The 18,341-nt window shown below is 40.8% G+C and overlaps 1 protein-coding gene across 4 annotated transcripts in view; it reads left to right on the top strand.

Annotated features, from left to right (window-relative positions):
* LOC133474272 (MAM domain-containing glycosylphosphatidylinositol anchor protein 1) overlaps nt 1–18,341 on the top strand; it is a 271,446-nt gene that overhangs the window by 108,391 nt on the left and 144,714 nt on the right. For all 4 annotated transcript variants that reach the window (XM_061765798.1, XM_061765795.1, XM_061765794.1 and 1 more), the window contains one exon: nt 4,371–4,545. In XM_061765798.1, coding sequence (XP_061621782.1) covers nt 4,371–4,545 — 175 coding nt within the window. The remainder of the gene's footprint in view (nt 1–4,370; nt 4,546–18,341) is intronic.

Here is an 18,341-nt window from a genome sequence, read left to right as displayed (position 1 = left end):
TCATTAATAATTCAGTCATTCATTCAGCTATTCAAGTTATGGTAAAAAGGGGTTTGATAACAAAAAAAAATGCTTTTGCAGTAGCTCAACATTCATTGCATATGACAATTTAGAAATTATGATGCAGATTTTAGCAAGAATCATGGAAAGTGACACATGATTTCCTTTGGCGGGCCACATAAAATGACGTGGCGGGCCGGATCTGGCCCTCGGGCCTTGATTTTGACATCAGTGCTTTCCGTCCTATTTTCGTGAATGGGGGGGGCAAGTGTGTGCCAGGGGCAGGTTAGACCGGTGTTGATAATTCCGTAGACCAGCGCAGCTCTGCTGCACCACTGTGGATGTGCTTACGCCCAACTTCATTCACTGCCAATCAAAGCGACTCGTTTCATTCTCTAAATGTGGCGCAATGTCTCAGCGGAGATATCTCTGTGCGGAAAAGGGCAATATGTAATCGCAGCAACCCGTGTGTGAGTGGATCATTTTCACTGCTCTTGCCGGTGTGGCAACAGACAATGTGAGCAGCTACCCTTATTAAATACAGAATGTGCTGGTGATAAAATCTGGTAACTTTGATATGTGCGCAGATCTCAGTATCTTTCTGCCTGTGCTCCGATCAAATTCACCAAAATTGCGTTAGACCATCGGTTTACCTTGCGCCATTATTTAGACATGGTCTGAGCAGGCGCAAGTTTAGACTGACTTTCTGCCACCAAATAGTCACACCGCTTGGCGCATTCTCCGCGGAAACAGCTGGAACCGCCCAGCTTGATGCAGACCAGTCTGAAAAAATTGGCAAAAACGTGTAGCAGGCCTTGAACAGCTTTTACAAAGCTACACACACGCACACACACACACACACACACACACACACATGCACACACATGCACACACACAGACACACATGCACAGACACTGTTAATCACAAGTGGAATCACTAAAGCATGGACAGGCAGTTTGGTTCATTGCTCACCTTGACCAGTTTGATCAATGGCAGAGTGCCTGATCTAAATCCCTCCCACAAACAGAGCTGAATAAACAGACATGTGGCGTTTGCACGGGCCCTGATAATAAACTAATCCATAGAACCAGTTTGTTAACACACACAAACACACACACACGCACTGACTGTACATGAAGTGACTTTTGCCCATTATCCTCTTTGACCTCCTCAATGGCTGATAGCCTCATAGAGGTTGATAACTGATAGAAAGGTTAATAGGGATTAACGGGATGTTCGCTCACATACAAACACACAGTAAGAATATAAGTCAAACACGATGAGTTAATAGCCTCTCTTGTATCTGAGTGTATGTTTATTTAGTGGATTAGGCAAGGGAAAGCTTTGTGTCTGCTGATGGTGTAATTCAAGCGTGAAAACCCTTATACAGTTTGTCAGAAACCCTCTTCATGGTCCGAGCTGAGCGTCTTGGACACCACAAGTGCTGGAGTGCTTAATCTCACTGACTGTGTCCACTCGATGGCATAGGCTGATTTCATCTCCTCGAGTGAAAAACAAAGTCAGATGATCTAATGACTTAAGGACAAGTTCATAATTATCCTGTCTGCCTTTTTTTTTTAATCATCAAATCATGCTCACGTGTTTTTATGCTCATATAAGAAATGTCATTCATACAAGACTTACTTTGCGGGTGTTTGATAACAACCAATGCAAAAACGTTTCCGTTTTACATTTCTTTGGGCGATTTCAACAAAAATCAATAGTTTAAAAAATATGAGCCTCCACTAAATCGATGAGATTTCACTTGATGGTAAAATAAATAAATTAAAATAAATAAATGACTAAACAACCAGTTCAGGGTGTACCCCGCCTCCTGCCCGATGACAGCTGGGATAGGCTCCAGCACGCCCGCGACCCTAGTGAAGAGAAGCGGCTCAGAAAATGGATGGATAGATGGAAATGATAAAACAGGAAGAATAGTTACTTGTGAAAATAAATACACAGGTCAAAGTTTGGGACACTGGATTCCCTGTGTTTTTGTGTTTGTTATTAACATTTCATTGCTGCTTTTTTGAACGCATGGAAATATTGAACAAGAAATGAAATATTAACTGTTGACTAGTTCTATCTTCACATCTATCAAAGGTGACAAAACACACCTTTATATGAGTCTACAATAACATACATAACATAACATTGTTATAATTGATAAATAATTCCTTTATAAATCAGGGTCTACCAAACGGTTGAGATCTACCAAATGTTTAATCTGTCAACAATGGTAAGGGCATCTACTTTATCCTCCTTATAAGTCATTATTTCATTTCTTAATGTGCTCTACTAATTGGCTGAGTGGATAGTTAAAAAAGGGTGAAGGAAAAATTATTTAGCTTAACATCAAAACAGGGCCTGGCTATGAAATTCTAAGCAGGTTTTTAGAGGACACGGCTACTACTTAAATCATCAGTAGTCTAGTAGTTTTCAAAGATGATTTTCATCCATTTAGTATGGGATCAGTTCCCTGTTAATGCCCATTGTTCTCTTGTCCTCTCCTGGCAGCTCAACCCCTCTATCCCTGTTTTCTCTCTCTATTTGTATGTACCATATTTTCACGACCATAGGGTGCACCGTATTAAAAGGCGCAGTCTCAGTTACGGGGTCTATTTCTGTGTTTAACGCACACATAAGGCGAACCGCATTATTGGGCGCAGTAAAACATACGCTATTTTATAACATACGGTAGCATGCATGCATGCTAAAACAATGTTTTTAAAAAGGAAGCGGGAGCAAAACTGAATTTGGTTGTACTTTATTGAAGTATTTAACAGTGTACTCACGATATGTTTTGATCAATACTCATCCACAAATCCATCAAAGTCCTTATCTTCTGTATCCGAAATGAACAGCTGGGCAAGTTCTCAATCAAACACGCCAGGTTCCCTCTCATACTCGTCGGAGTCAGTCTCGTTGCTGTGCGGCTCCTCAGAAATAATGCCGGCTTTTACGAAAGCTCGAACAACAGTGCAAGCAGACACGTTAGCCCAAGCATCCACAATCCATTCACATATGGTGGCCTAACTCGCCCGCCGTTGCCTCCCAGTCTTAGTAAAGCTGTGTTCGCCATCTGTCATCCATCGCTCCCACGCCAGCTTTTCCTTGTAATCCGCCGGAGGTTGCTGCACCACGGTAGTCCTTGCCCGGACGGATAAATGGCGCCGTTTCATAAAACGAAAGCACCAAGACGGACCTTCTTGAAAATGTTCGATTTTCATTTCTTCTGCAAGCGTTATTGCCCTCAGTCGAATGGTGACTGTTGAGACGCTTCTCCCGGCTGTTCTTTGCTCATTCATCCATTGCTCGAGTTGGTCTTCCAACTCTGGCCACCTTGCCTTGTTTCCGCGGAAACTCAGCTTCGTCTTCTTGACTTGGCGAAGCTCGTTTTCCTGCTTCCGCCACTTGCGAACCATGGATGTGTTGATCTTGAATTCTCTCACGGCTGCTCGATTCCCATATTCCTCCGCGTAACTGACAGCCTGCAGTTTAAACTGTGATTCGTAAGCGTGTCTCTTCGTAGGTGCCATTTTCGGGGGTCCTTAGCCAAACCGATGTTGTTTTGCACAATGCACACCCTGGCGCTATATACCTAGTGGGGGCATGGCTTTCGTGTCCTCCTTCACGCACCCTTCCCCCTTTACGTCCGCATGCTGTCTCCTGCCACGTCCACTTTTCCTCTGTATAAGCAGCGTGTCGGCAGGAAATGCTCCCAGTCAGTCAAGCGGTCAAAAAAAATCACAAAAAAAAAAGAAAAAGTCAAGCGGAGCGCTCATCAACATTAATAGATGTTGGAACTCGGTGCACACATAAGGCGCGCCGCATTATAAGGCGCCCCGTCCATTTTGGAGAACATTTAAGACTTTTAAGTGTGTGCGAATCTTGACCTGTTCAATTTGTAAAATGACTTGAGAACACTTCTGTTGTGAATTGGCACTATATACAGTAAATACATTGATTTGACTTGAATATTTCCAGATTCAAGTATCATATGGGGTATTTCTACAGAATGTGTAGACTGTAATTGTTTTCTCTGGATACGTTGTCTTCCTCACACATTCCAAAAACAGGCATGTTAGGTTCATTGAAGACTCTGAATGTGTATATAAATGGTTCTTGCCAGTCAGCAGGGATAGTGTTTAGTTCAGCCTGTAAAGGATAAAAGGTAGAACATTTATTGAATTACAGTTTCTAAGAGCTTTTAGCTATGGAAACATATGTCATATCTTAATTAGATTATTTGTGTAGTTATTAAATGACAGTTTGAAGGAAAGTTTAAAATGTATAGCTTTCTGTATTCTATTGATGGTCATTGTTGGTTTGACTGACAATACCTAAACGGACATTTTCTCCTCAGATACGATGGACGAAGACAGCCGGCAGTGCCTCAGATAAATTCCAAGAGACATCCATCTACAACGAGACCCTGCGCATCGAGGGCATCCAGAGGGTGCAGGGGGGTCGCTACTACTGCAAAGCCGACAACGGGGTGGGGGTGGCTGCCATCAAGTCCATCCGTGTAGATGTGCAGTGTAAGTGGACAGGGAGGAGCAGCACTCCTTCCACATGTAGCTGACTCTCACTTGAGCCATTCCCACGGCCGAGGAAGCCAGGGATGAGATAATGGGACGATTGAGGGAGGATAGAGATGAAAGACAGATTGGGGGGGATGATGAGATTTCAGGAGGGAATGGCTTCCAGGAGTATCTGATGACTTACGGTGGAGAGGATGAACAGCACAGCCGGCGGATTGACAGGAAGACAGATTCATAGATCAAGTAGAATTTCTGTATCTGGGAATGAAGATAAGAGGGTGCAACACATAAAAAAAACATATCCCTGCTGGTAAAGTGCAGAGATAATGCAGGTGTGTACTCCTCCGATTTGGTTTAATTGCCAAAGAAAAAAGTGTCAGATGCTCCTGGGTGGAAAGTGAAGTCAGTTGGACCTTAATAACGTTTCCCAACAGTTAGTCCGGGCAGTACGGGCTCCCTAACCCAATGCTTCTCTGGTCATTCTCACCACACAAAAGTCACATTGATAATAATCTGGTTACAAGCCATCAGACTTGAAACTACCTGCTGCATTCAGCTCATATTTAAGAATGTTCTTCTTCTTGGCAATGCCACTTTAACTGTAGTCTAGTCCTGCATTTAATTTTTAAAAGGAGGAATCCATCAACCTTTGCCCGTGACACTAGTAATTACTAGACTAGTAATTTCCCAGAGTGATATTCACCACACTGTGTCTATAGATGTAGTGCTAACAAGTGAAACAAAAAAAAAAGACTTGAAGAGAGAATTATTTCACTAAAAGTTGAGGGTCGTATGTACCAAATGCTGTGACTGAGTTTTAATAGTTTGGGGACTTTACCCATTGCCTGTTTTATAGACAGGCTGAGACTGTATTTGAAGTTCCTGTTCAGTTCTGTCATAGACATCTTTCCTCAAGGATTTGATCACAAACGGTTAACGTCAGCTCACATTAGCATCAACATTCAATTCCACACAACACAATTCTTAACAATCAGTTAATTGACTAATGGAATCTTCAGTTAGTTTATTAGTTATGCTCATTCTTACATATAAAATAATGCTAAGTTTGGGAGAAAAATATACTGAGAGATGCCTCTATTTTATAGCAATAGGAATGAGAAAATTCTGGCTTTATAAGAAACCTACAGTGGGTACGGAAAGTATTCACACCCCCATTTTTCACTCTTCGTTATGTTGCAGCCATTTGCTAAAATCTTTTAAGTTCATTTTTTTCCTCATTAATGTACACACAGCACCCCATATTGACAGAAAAACAATAGAATTGCTTAAATTTTTGCAGCTTTATTAAAGAAAAACTGAAATATCTTACAGCTCACATGTCAGACCAAATGCCAAGGTTACAAAAACAATTCTGCTGCACTTAAGGTTCCTAAGAGCACAGTTGCCTCCATAATCCTTAAATGGAAGCCGTTTTGGACGACCAGAACCCTTCCTAGAGCTGGCTGTCCAGCCAAACTGAGCAATCGGGGGAGAAGAGCCTTGATGCGAGAGGTAAAGAAGAACCCACAGATCACTGTGCCTGAGCTCCAGAGATGCAGTCAGTCACTGCAGCCCTCCACCAGTCGGGGCTTATGGCAGAATGGCCCGACGGAAGCCTCTCCTCAGTGCAAGACACATGAAAGCCCGCATGGAGTTTGCTAAAAAAACACCTGAAGGACTCCAAGATGGTGAGAAATAAGATTCTCTGGTCTGATGATACCAAGATAGCACTTTTTGGCCTTAATTCTAAGCGGTATTTGCGAAGAAAACCAGGCACTGCTCATCACCTGTCCAATACAGTCCCAACAGTGAAGCATGGTGGTGGCAGCATCATGCTTTGGGGGTGTTTTTCAGCTGCAGGGACAGGACGACTGGTTGCAATCAAAGAAAAGATGAATGCAGCCAAGTACAGGGATATCCTGGACGAAAACCTTCTCCAGAATGCTCAGAACCTCAGACTGGGCCGAAGGCTCACCTTCAAAAAAGACAATGACCATAAGCACAGAGCTAAAATATCGAAGGAGTGCCTTCAGAACAACTCCGTGACTGTTCTTGAATGGCCCGGCCACAGCCCTGACTTAAACCCAATTGAGCATCTCTGGAAAGACCTGAAAATGACTGTCAACTAATGTTCACCATTCAACCTGACAGAACTGGAGAGGATCTGGAAGGAGGAATGGCAGAGGATCCCCAAATCCAGGTGTGGAAAACTCATGGCATTCCCAAAAAGACTCATGGCTGTATTAGCTCCAAAGGGTGCTTCTACTAAATACTGAGCAAAGGTTCTGAATACTTATGGCGGTGTGATATTTGAGTTTTTCTTTTTTCATAAATCTGCAAAAATTTCAACAATTCTGTTATTTTTTCTGTCAATATGGGGTGCTGTGTGTACATTAATGAGGAAAAAAAATACTTAAATGGTTTTAGCAAATGGCTGCATTATAACAAAGAGGGAAAAATTTAAGGGGGTCTGAATACTTTCCATACCCACTGTATATGACACTATTGGTGTTTGGTCAGGAACACATTTGCATTCATGCTACACTGGTTGCATTCAAAGCTACCTTTACTGTATCTGTGATCAAATCACCAGAGATGCAAGTACAACCCCAATTCCAATGAAGTTGGGACGTTGTGGCCCAGCTTTTTTGGAACGTGTTGCCGTTCATAAAATACTAAGTTAATGATTATTTGCTAAAAAACAATTATGTTTATCAGTTTGAACATTACATATCTTGTCTTTGTAGTGTATTCAATTAAATATAGGTTGAACATGATTTGCAAATCATTGTATTCTGTTTTTATTTATGTTTAACACAACATCCCAACTTCATTGGAATTGGGGTTGTATATACACAGTCTGAGAAGTCAGGTAGTGTAATTTCTAAGCTATGTTATCTGGCGGTGGTTACTCAACCCAATCAGCATACACTGTAAATATAATGACAAATCGGAAAATTATAAGATAACCTCCAAAATGTGACTTTAGGGTGTAACATTAAGATTGACGACTGAGAAGCATTGTAGTGTTGTAGGGGCCCCGTGCTGCTGCTTGTGTCACTGCCCCACTGTCCCCGTGAGCCAGGAGCCAGTTCGTGGCATCAGGTTAACACATGACCACTTGCCCTTACACCCCTTCACACTCAACAATGAGCATTCCCATGCACTCCTATCTCCAGTTGTATGCTTATTTTCCAGCAAACCTTAAATCCTTATTAATTCACCACAGCCATTCGTTGCCCCAAAACAGTTCCTTCCTTCATTGATCCAATCCTTTAAATGGACATTTTAAAGCCCAATTTTCAAAGGGCCTATAACACAAAAAAATCAATTTGTGCAGTACATTTACTAAATTCATCGTGTCTTCAGTCGTATTTTGTGCACAGTCCTCAATGGCCTTTCACAGACCCTTACCATCGAATCTCTTAAACCAAACAATTTAACCTAAACACACACAAACAGATTTGTCATTCATCCACTCCCCAACCTTAATTAGGCCCCCCTCCATCCTCCCCTCTATCTGCCTGTCTCCAGGCAGTAATGTGGCCCCCTCCACTGGGGAGCTGGTAACTGTTAGAGTGTCTGGCGAGTAAACTGGTTGTATTGTCAGCTTGGTAGTGACAGTCTAACCAGCTCTGACGGCCAATGCTTGTTCTGTTTCCAATCCCCCGAACACAGGGCTCCGAACCAGTAGCAATCCGTTTCTTACTCTGTTCTAGAGCTAATGATATAACAATTAGCACAGGCTACCAGGTTAATATTATAGAAAGCAGAAGAGGCTCCTCCCAGTAGAGGGAAAGATGGAAGGGAGAAGGAAGCCAAAACATGCTCTTTTAACGGCATTAAAAGGAATGAACGGAAAAAACAACCGTGAAACAATGATGTCAGTCTTCATTTACAAAATTAAATTAAAATAACAAACATAGTGACAACCCATTCTGTTTGAGATGTAATCCATATTTTTTCCAAGGGACTACAACACAAGGTTACCACTCTATCAAGTGTGTTTTGAGCTTTTGCAAGGCCAGCAGGAAAGGAAAAAAAAAAAGAATTATCCTCAAACACAGTGATCCAGAGAAAGAGAGAAATTTTGGAGGACAGACTTCAATTGCATTTTTAAAAACGATTTTGGACACTAAAAAAATCTACATTCACAGGGTACAAATAGCTGGTCAAATCAACATGCAGCGCTATAATCTCATTGTAACACAACACAAACTAAAAGAAAGTCATTTTAGGAAAGAAAAGGAAGAACAATGGTGTCCTCTATTTACTTACACATTTTGTTTGTGAGGAGACTGAGGGTTGTAAGAAAACGAGCTGCTTCAGCAATCTAGAGAGTGGAGTATAATACTGGAGTGCCCAGAGCAAAGCCACAGCAACAGAACCCTGGGTGCCCCAGCACTAGAATATCGTACAGGATAATTTCTACTATTGCCAACAGTAAATGTGGACAGTGGAAAGGGGGCATTAGTGCTCCTGATTGTCATGCTGCAAAATCAAACAAAATGACGTTAAAGTCTTCATTCTGGCCTGAGTTTTGCACAAAGGCGGCTGAAGAGGTAAACAAACCAGAAAATAATTCTAAGTTTAAAAAGGATGTGTTCTTGTGGGTGGCAAAAAAAAAACATAATGACAAAACCATAATGGAATGGCAAGATTGGGCAGGAAGAAACTCCTAAGAAGGTACATAAACTCACATTCTTCAGTGTTTAAATCCAGCAGACCAGTTATTGTACTAGTGAGAAGACCAAGTTGTTACTTGCAGTAGCTAAAACATACATTTCGCTCTCTCACTGTTCTCTTTCACATTTGGTTAATGTGAGGAAGCTAAACTTTGGTAATTTAACAAATACGTTTTTCATTGTTGAAGATAATGAATTTATCATCATTAGTCACTTAATACATGGCTTAATCTGCTTAAAGCTTTCATTTATACAGTGTGTAGTCCATACACGCTCATGCTCATTGATGCATACTGCCTTGGCACAAATATTAAAGCATGTCGAAAAGCCTTCACACAACATAAAGGATGCACTTAAATTTTGCCATGATGGCAGGTGTTCGGTGCCCATCAAACTCTGCAGTGACATGACGCCGCCGCTTATACAAAAACTTAATATAAGCTAATGCCTGTTTTAAGTCATCTTCCAAAACTGTTTTTCAAAGGTGAGCAATGTAATCAATCAAAGAATCATCTTAGAAACCCCATGCAAATAGCCAGAAATTAATCACTTACCTCCGGTGGCTGCTCGTTGCAAGGGGTCAATTCTAACAAAACAAGCCTACACAAATGTATCTAACCTCACTATTTTTACTCGTTATGAGCTTAAAAAAAACATTCAGACATTGAATATAGGTGAGAATTACGCCCTTGCTTTTGAGTCAACCAAGTATGTCAACCTGTCTGAGGAACTCAGTTGGGTTTCTGGCACTGACGTCACAGGCTCAAGCAGGTTTTCGACCGAAATGTGGGAAGGCCAAGATCTGTTTAAAAAAAAAACATCAGAAAATAAGCCTAAAATGAATACTGAGTTGTTTTGTGCTGGAATTCTTTCTGTAGACAGTGTTTTAAAGTCCTGAAACATGGAATAAGTGCCACTGTTCACGGCACTAGAGAGCTCCTTTCAGGACCTTACGTACTTCATCTGCTAATCACAGAATACACTCACAACAGACTTCCTATCCAGCTACTAAGTTACACTAGTTCTCCGCCTCGCACGTGCTTTTCACCCATCCATCAGCCTCTACTTCAAACACCCCGCTAGTCACCTTTATCACCCTTAACAACCAGATGAGCAATGACCTGGAACCCTAACGACTGAGACAGTGGGGCAGTGTACAGGCGAGGGTTAACTCTAAGTAGCCTCTACTGATGGGATGGACTTGGTTCAGAGACCCAACCAATGATACACATTTAGCCTGAAACGAGAAATGATACTGTATTCATGAGAGGGGCGGAAGAATGGGGTTATGTCTTCTCAGTGGTTATTCTCCTCAGAACACTACCAGGTAAGTGGCGTTCTCCATGGGTCAATGCTTTTGAATATAGTTATTAATGATGATGACAAAATGGATTCCGATTATGTCGCATGACTGGGTTATGACAGCGTTGATGAAGCCAATGATACAGTATGTCCCAAATGCCTCCTTCGCTAGGTTCTATTTATTGCTGTCAATCCGAAACGTGCTATTTAGTCATGTAGACAGTTTTAATTTAATATAATCTACATCACATTGAATATGTGGACAGCTCACTGAACGATGACATATGCCATACAATGATTGCGTAAACCATTTTTTTTTTGGGAATGAGGATAATAGGTTTTGATTAAATTGCATCCGGCAGTAGACAAAATGGCAATTTTGACACAAATTTACTGTTTTGTGTATCTTGGCAGATTTGTGTCAGAATTTGCTGGATGGTTATATTAATATAGAATAATAGCTGGTGGTGCATAGCAAGTCGTTGATAATTAATTGAGAAATTGGTTAGTAAAAATCATTAGAATTCACCAAACCAACCAAAGAGGCATCATGGCAATTTGTTGGACATGATTATATAATATTATATAATTTTTATACATGTAACCAATTGCTAACTGCAATTTCAATATCATCATGAGCATTCATCAAGTATAATTCACTTCACTTTTTCATTTGTGCAATCTTATTTTTTCTATTTGCTCATTGAAGATGATGATGATTATTTAAGTGGGACTAGACCTGCTCCTTTTGGTACCTAACAAAAATGTGTCTGGGTATGATATCAAAAGCTGCCTTGTATTCATCCGATGCACTGTGGCTTGGGCTTCTGTTAAACTTTCTCTTTCTCGTCTCTCGCTGTAGAGACTTCATACAGTCCATGACCAGATCTTCAGTCACTATTCACACAACCATTGGCCACTTACATGTCAGTCATTATACAAAGCAACAGCAATTGGTCATGATGATGCTCAGTCCTCAAGAAAACACTGGGCTATTTTTTTCTTCCAATCATCCCTTTTTTGAAACTAACTTTAGTGATGTCAATCATTGATAGTTTAGTGTTGCTGTATATTTGCCTGACTTTGGTGCAGGCAGCGTGGGTTCAGTGCTCACTCATTGACGGTGTGAATGTGAGTGTGAAAAGTTGTCTGCCCTGCGATTGACAGGTGACTAATCCAGGGTGTAATCCACCTTTTGGCCCACGTCAACTGGGATAGGCACCGGCTACCGCAACCCTAAACAATAAAAGCACTATCGAAAATGGATCGATACAGTGGTATGTTAAATTACGAGTAACCCAACTCGGCACTTGGTGGATTTATTTATTTTTTTATTTTTATTTTTTTGAGAGCCAAAATAGGATTTATGAGCAGTCTGCAGATTAAGTGCCGCTTGAGTGAAGTGGAGAAAAAAAGGAAATCACACTCATCGATATACTTGGGACAAATAGCCATAAACAAATCAAAAATAAAAACTCAAGAAAACAAGGAACATGGCGCAGTTAGCGCATGGAAAACGTCTATTTGGAGCTGGGGTCACACAGTAGGCCACGCCCATCTTAAAGGCACACACAATACACTACTATATAAAATAAATACTAGTTTTATTCTTTACATTATCTTTTACTACGGTTTACATTTCTATTTTACAGTAGTGTGCTATTTTTCTTTGTGGTGTTTTTATGGGGGCTGAAACATACATTATTAATGGATAGTCAAATAATTGATTTGATACGCATATAAATTGAGTTATGAGCTTAGTCACGGAAATAATTAAACTCCTAAGTCAAGGTACCACTGTATAGGACAAAATCCTCCGACATGATCGTGTAAACAGACTCCACTGAGTTTGTTTAACCCTGGCATGACTCCATACCTGGTCCGTACTCACAGCTCGCATGCTTGAGAGGACGCATACAAGGAGGCTAAAACCCGTGGGTGCTAGCGACTAATGCTAGTAGCCTCTCCGCTGGGCCTTTAGACATGGCATAACTGGAGCATGAAAAACGTAAACTGACATGTAGCGCTTCCAAACAGGCAAACCAAACTTTTGTGTGGAAAAAAGGGAGAAAGTCTGGAAAGATACCTTGACCTTTCTGCAGGTTAGAGGCTAAAAACCATCAGGTGACTCAGTTGGCCAAGACGCACGGAAGCTCACTTCCTATTGCTCATCATCTTTGTCATGTTTTCCGACTTGTTTTTACTTTGTTCTTTGTAGCATCAAATCATCCTCTTTGTGCAGTGTTTTTATTTGTTGTTCAATTTATTTTGTTCTGTTTGCGCTTTCCAAAGTGATCTGTGTGGGCTGCGTTCGCCTTATCTCGTTGGGATCTGTCTTCCCTACTTTCTTCTGTTTTTCCATCTTTTTAGCAGCTTATCTGAACCACTGAAAAAAAAAATTCTAAAATATTCTAATACTGTGTACTGAAATGCACCTGTCTATTCTTGTTAGAATTAAAGCCTACAAAATACTGAGTGCAGTTTTGTCAAGGGAAAACTGTTAACTATTTAGTTGACAATAGCCAGAGCCAGCACTTTGAGACAATTAAGAGATGCAATTGAATAAAAGTTGGCATTAAAGTAGACAGTTCAAATACAACCTGATAGCTGGTTCTAAGACGTGGTTGCCTATTTCTACATAGACAAGGTCAAATACAATATAAACACATGAACACACAGTTATCAACCTTTCAACCACATACATCTTGTTTTGTCTCATAGCAAAGTAATAACACAATAACAGACAAAGGAACAAGGTCTACTTTTTATCCTCGCACTAAAACAAAAGATTATATACAGTTATAATGAATAGAATACATTTGATAACTGCAACAGTATATATCTTGTTAACATGTTTAGACAAGCAACATGTAGTGTGTTTGAATTTGTGGAATGCTCACCCTGTCCTTTTTTTACAAAATGTTTTTCACCAAATCAGAATTTGTGTTACTTAAACGATGCAGTATCCAATTAAGAGTAAACTATGAATTTTCAGTTGTATGAGTGGGAAAACCATTTAACCAGTACATGTTGAATCGGGAATTGTTTTATTCTCTTCAACCCTTTCTTGTTGGATCCACCGTATATGGAAAACACCGACCCCTGAATCGAACCTTTTATTATTGTGGATTTTCATTTCCAGATAGAACATTAGTACGGCATGTTCACTCAAATTATTAGACTGAGTAGCCACATAGGGATTTGTACATTGTGAACTTTTAGGCGGCGAGTACCAAAGATAAACTTTGAAAATGTACTGCTGAAATTGTAATCGATATCATCAAATATAATCATATAAAAATATGCAGTACAGTAGAGGAGCTCTGTTAATTTAATACGGGGCTCACGCTGTAAGGTAGTAGGGGTCTCCGATTTCTCACTGTGCAAAAGGGAAGATTAATTTAAAAAAAAATACTTTTAGGGGTACAATTACTCATCACAAGGCCGCTATCCTCAAATATTCTGCTTTTGTACCCTTAATTAAGGAATTAGCCCAATGGAATACATTAGTGTACTAACTGTGGAGCTGATTTTGGACTCTTGTTTTAATTATTGTATTTTATAGTGACACACTGTGGCATCACTGTTGTGTTTGATTGTCTACTGTTGAAACGGAATACACGGGTGACAATGATGGCCTATTCAAAAGACGGACTACAGTCAAAGCGTGTGACCAAAGCCTAGATTTGGAGCACGCTATCATTCGTGTGTCACTGCTTCCTCCATCAGGGGAAAATGTCTTGATGCTACATTGAGTGCGATACTGTTGATAATGTGCAAACATCCCTGGGCTTTTCTCACCAGAACACTGCTGTGTTTTGGCCAGAAGGTGTGCAGCATCACAAAGTGTGAATAAACAAACACACAGCTATAGCCAAGGCCAACAGAAGTGTGGTTTTTATCGTTTATAACCTTGTCATAAAGGGTAATCAGTGTTCCTTACGTGAAATAAAGTACTGTGCAAAAGTCTTTCTCACAGCAGTCACTTTGACATTCTGTACTTAAGTTGAAAGATTCAGCTACCGGTCATGATGAAGTCAGATCCAGGTCAATTATTAAAGTTAGTTCCTCTATTATTAAGCCATTGACTTATATTTAAAAAAAATCACGAGAAACTGAAATCATATGAAATGATCTCAAAATTGCAATCGAGACCATTGTTTATTCAATACTTACCGTCTCAAAGTTTTTGAGTAGCTGGTTTATAATAGAATGAACATTCACCAAGTATATAAACATCAATATGGGTTTAGGAAAATTTATTTAATGGCTATACTTAGGTTTGGTGACTAAATTTATATTGCATTTAACAACCATACATTTGCCTTAGGAGTTGTTGGGGATTTAGCTAACACTTTTGACCACTGTTTATTCCATCCATCCATTTTCTGAGCCGCTTCTCCTCACTAGGGTCACGTGCGTGCTGGAGCCTATCCCAGCTGTCATCGGGCAGGAGGCGGGGTACACCGTGAACTGGTTGCCAGCCAATCGCAGGGCACATACAAACAAACAACCAGTCGCACTCACAGTCACACCTACGGGCAATTTAGAGTCTCCAATTAATGCATGTTTTTGGGATGTGGGAGGAAACCGGAGTGCCCGGAGAAAACCCACGCAGGCACGGGGAGAACATGCAAACTCCACACAGGCGGGGCCGGGGATTGAACCCGGGTCCTCCGAACTGTGAGGCTGACGCTCTAACCAGTCGTCCACCATGTCGCCCCACAGTTTATTATGATATTTAATTTCAAACGCTGCTACACTGAGTTTTTTTCTGGAAACACTCATAAAAGGCAACAGTTTCTTATCATTAATGGATGGTCATCAACGTGTGCCACTCTAACATGAGGAGTCTCACAGAGTTCTATTCTGGCACCGCTTCAATTCCTTTTTTATATTAATGACTTGGCTGCAGCATCTTCCTCATTTTGTAGTTGACACTCTTGACACACTTTTCTTACATGCTGATTTCCCTATACTTATGGCCAAAGCGAATTCTGAGTTAGATAATATTTCCAAATGGTTAAAATTGCAAAGAAAATATTACTTGTTGTCAAAAACTCACATTTTATTATATACACATAAAAAGTAAAAAAACTCTGGTCTATCCATACACCCAATTTTTAAGGTTTCATCAATAAGTTGCCTTAGTCTTGATTGAAGAGAGCTTAAATTGGAAGAGCAAAATTTGCCTTGTTAATTAGTAAACACAGCACCCCGTATTGACAGCCTTCTGAGAAGAGTTGAAGCTGTTATAGCTGCTAAGGGTGGACCAACGTCATATTGAACCCTATGGATTAGGAATTAAATATCACTTACAGTGGGTATGGAAGGTATTCAGAGCCCCTTACATGTTTCACTCTTTGTTATATTGCAGCCATTTGCTAAAATATTTTAAGTTAATTTTTTTCCTCAATGTACACTTCATATTGACAGAAAAAAACGGAATTGTTGAAATTTTTGCAGCTTTATTAAAAAAGAAAAACTGAAATATCACACAACCTTAAGTATTCAGACCCTTTGCCCTGACACTCATATATTTAACTCGGGTGCTGTCCATTGCTTCTGATCATCCTTGAGATGGTTCTACACCTTCATTGGAGTCCAGCTGTGTTTGATTATACTGATTGAACTTGATTAGGAAACCCACATACCTGTCTATATAAGACCTTACAGCTCACAGTGCATGTCAGAGGAAATGACAATCATGAGGTCAAAGGAACTGCCTGAAGAGCTCAGAGACAGAATTGTGGCAAGGCACAGATCTGGCCAAGGTTCCAAAAAAATTCTGCTGTACTTAAGGTTCCTAGAGCACAGTGGCCTCCATAATCCTTAAATGGAAGACGTTTGGGACGACCAGAACCCTTCCTAGAGCTGGCCCTCTGGCCAAACTGAGCAATTGGGGTAGAAGAGCCTTGGTGAGAGAGGTAAAGAAGAACCCAAACATCACTGTGGATGAGGTCCAGAGATGCAGTTGGGAGATGGAAGAAAGTTCTAGAAAGTCAACCATCACTGCACCCCTCCACCAGTCAGGGCTTTATGGCTAAAAAACACCTGAAGGACTCTCTGGTCTGTTTAGTCCATCCATCCATTTTCTGAGCCGCTTCTCCTCACTAGGGTGGCGGGCGTGCTGGAGCCTATCCCAGCTGTCATCGGGCAGGAGGCGGGGTACACCCTGAACTGGTTGCCAGCCAATCGCAGGGCACATACAAACAAACAACCATTCGCACTCACAGTCACACCTACTGGCAACTTTTTGGTTTTCCAGTTAATGCATGTTCTTGGGATGTGGGAGGAAACCGGAGTGCCCGGAGAAAACCCACGCCGGCACGGGGAAACATGCAAACTCCACACAGGCGGGGCCGGGGATTGAACCCGGGTCCTCAGAACTGTGAGGCTGACGCTCTAACCAGTCGGTCACCGTGCCGCTAAATAAGACTAAATTAATAAAAAAAGAAATGCTCGCACAGAGGTGTTAGTAAAGCTGCAGAGTGGGTATTAGCGGAGTTGAAACGTGATTATTATCATACCATTATCAGTTTTGTTTGAAACTAACGTGGCAGAATACTAACATGGATTTAATTTGCGATCACTTATATTTATCCACGTCTTTGATCCTATACACATTTTATTGATTGAGTTTTTAAAGTTTCACTTTAAAAAGAAAACATTTATTTTAAAGTTCAGAATAAGTAAGACTAACAGTTCTATCGGCTCATCAGTATGTGACAGTTGTAAAACTATTGTTATAAGAAAAGAATATATCGCTCCTTCTATCAAATCTAATTTAGTCCCATATTGCCACTTTTTTTCCTCTTCTTTTTTCAACTTGAACAAGCAAAAAAATATTCTATAGCTACAGATAGACAGTTGATATGAAAAGCTGCGGTAGCTATTGTCCTTTTCCTCATGAATACAGTTTTTTTTTTTATTAAGTTCATCTTTTATATTTAAGTTCATTCGGCTGAAAGTCTGGGTTGGCATTTCCTTCTCTTGTGATTTTTGGCTTTAACGTCTCATCGCTTTATCTGCTTTATGAGAAAACTAATTATTTAACACATACTATATAGAATTGAAAGCTTTATGAGCATCCTCTATCATACCGTGTGAAAATCAACACATTTACCCATCTTAAATTTTAGCACAGCTTCTTGACTTGTCTTTGCAAATGAAATTGCAGCTATTATATTTTAATATTCCTCTCATGCAGTGGAACATCCTAAGACAAATCCCGGAACAACTCACCAGCGAGGCGCCAAGGAGGCAAACTCATTTCACCCGCTTGTATCCGGAATCTTGTTCTTTCGGTCACGAACCACTCGTGACCTTAGGTGAGGATAGGAACGTAGATCGACCGGTAAATTGACAGCTTCGCCTTTCGGCTTAGCTCCTTCTTTACCACATCAGACTGATCATCAGACCGGAGCATCACTGCAGACGCTGAACCGATCCGCCTGTCGATCTTCCGTTCCATTCTTCCCTAACTCGTGAACAAGACCCGAAGATATTTGAACTCCTCCACTTGGGGCAGGATCTCATCCCTGACCTGGAGAGGCCACGCCACCCTTTTCCGACTGAGGACCATGGTCTCAGATTTTAAGGTGCTGATTTTTAACCCAGACACTTCACACTCGGCTGGGAACAACTGCAGTGAGAGTTGGAGATCATGGCCTGTTGAAGCCAACAGAAGCACATCATCTGCAAAAAGCAGAGATGCAATACTGAGGCCACCAAACCAGACCCCTCTACGCCTCGGATGCGCCAAGAAATTCTGTCCATAAAAGTAATGAACAGAATCGGTGACAA

Source organism: Phyllopteryx taeniolatus, chromosome 2 (assembly GCF_024500385.1).
Source record: "Phyllopteryx taeniolatus isolate TA_2022b chromosome 2, UOR_Ptae_1.2, whole genome shotgun sequence".
Taxonomy (NCBI): domain Eukaryota; kingdom Metazoa; phylum Chordata; class Actinopteri; order Syngnathiformes; family Syngnathidae; genus Phyllopteryx; species Phyllopteryx taeniolatus.
Note: the sequence above shows the minus strand (reverse complement) of the source record. Positions and strands in the feature narration are given on the sequence as shown.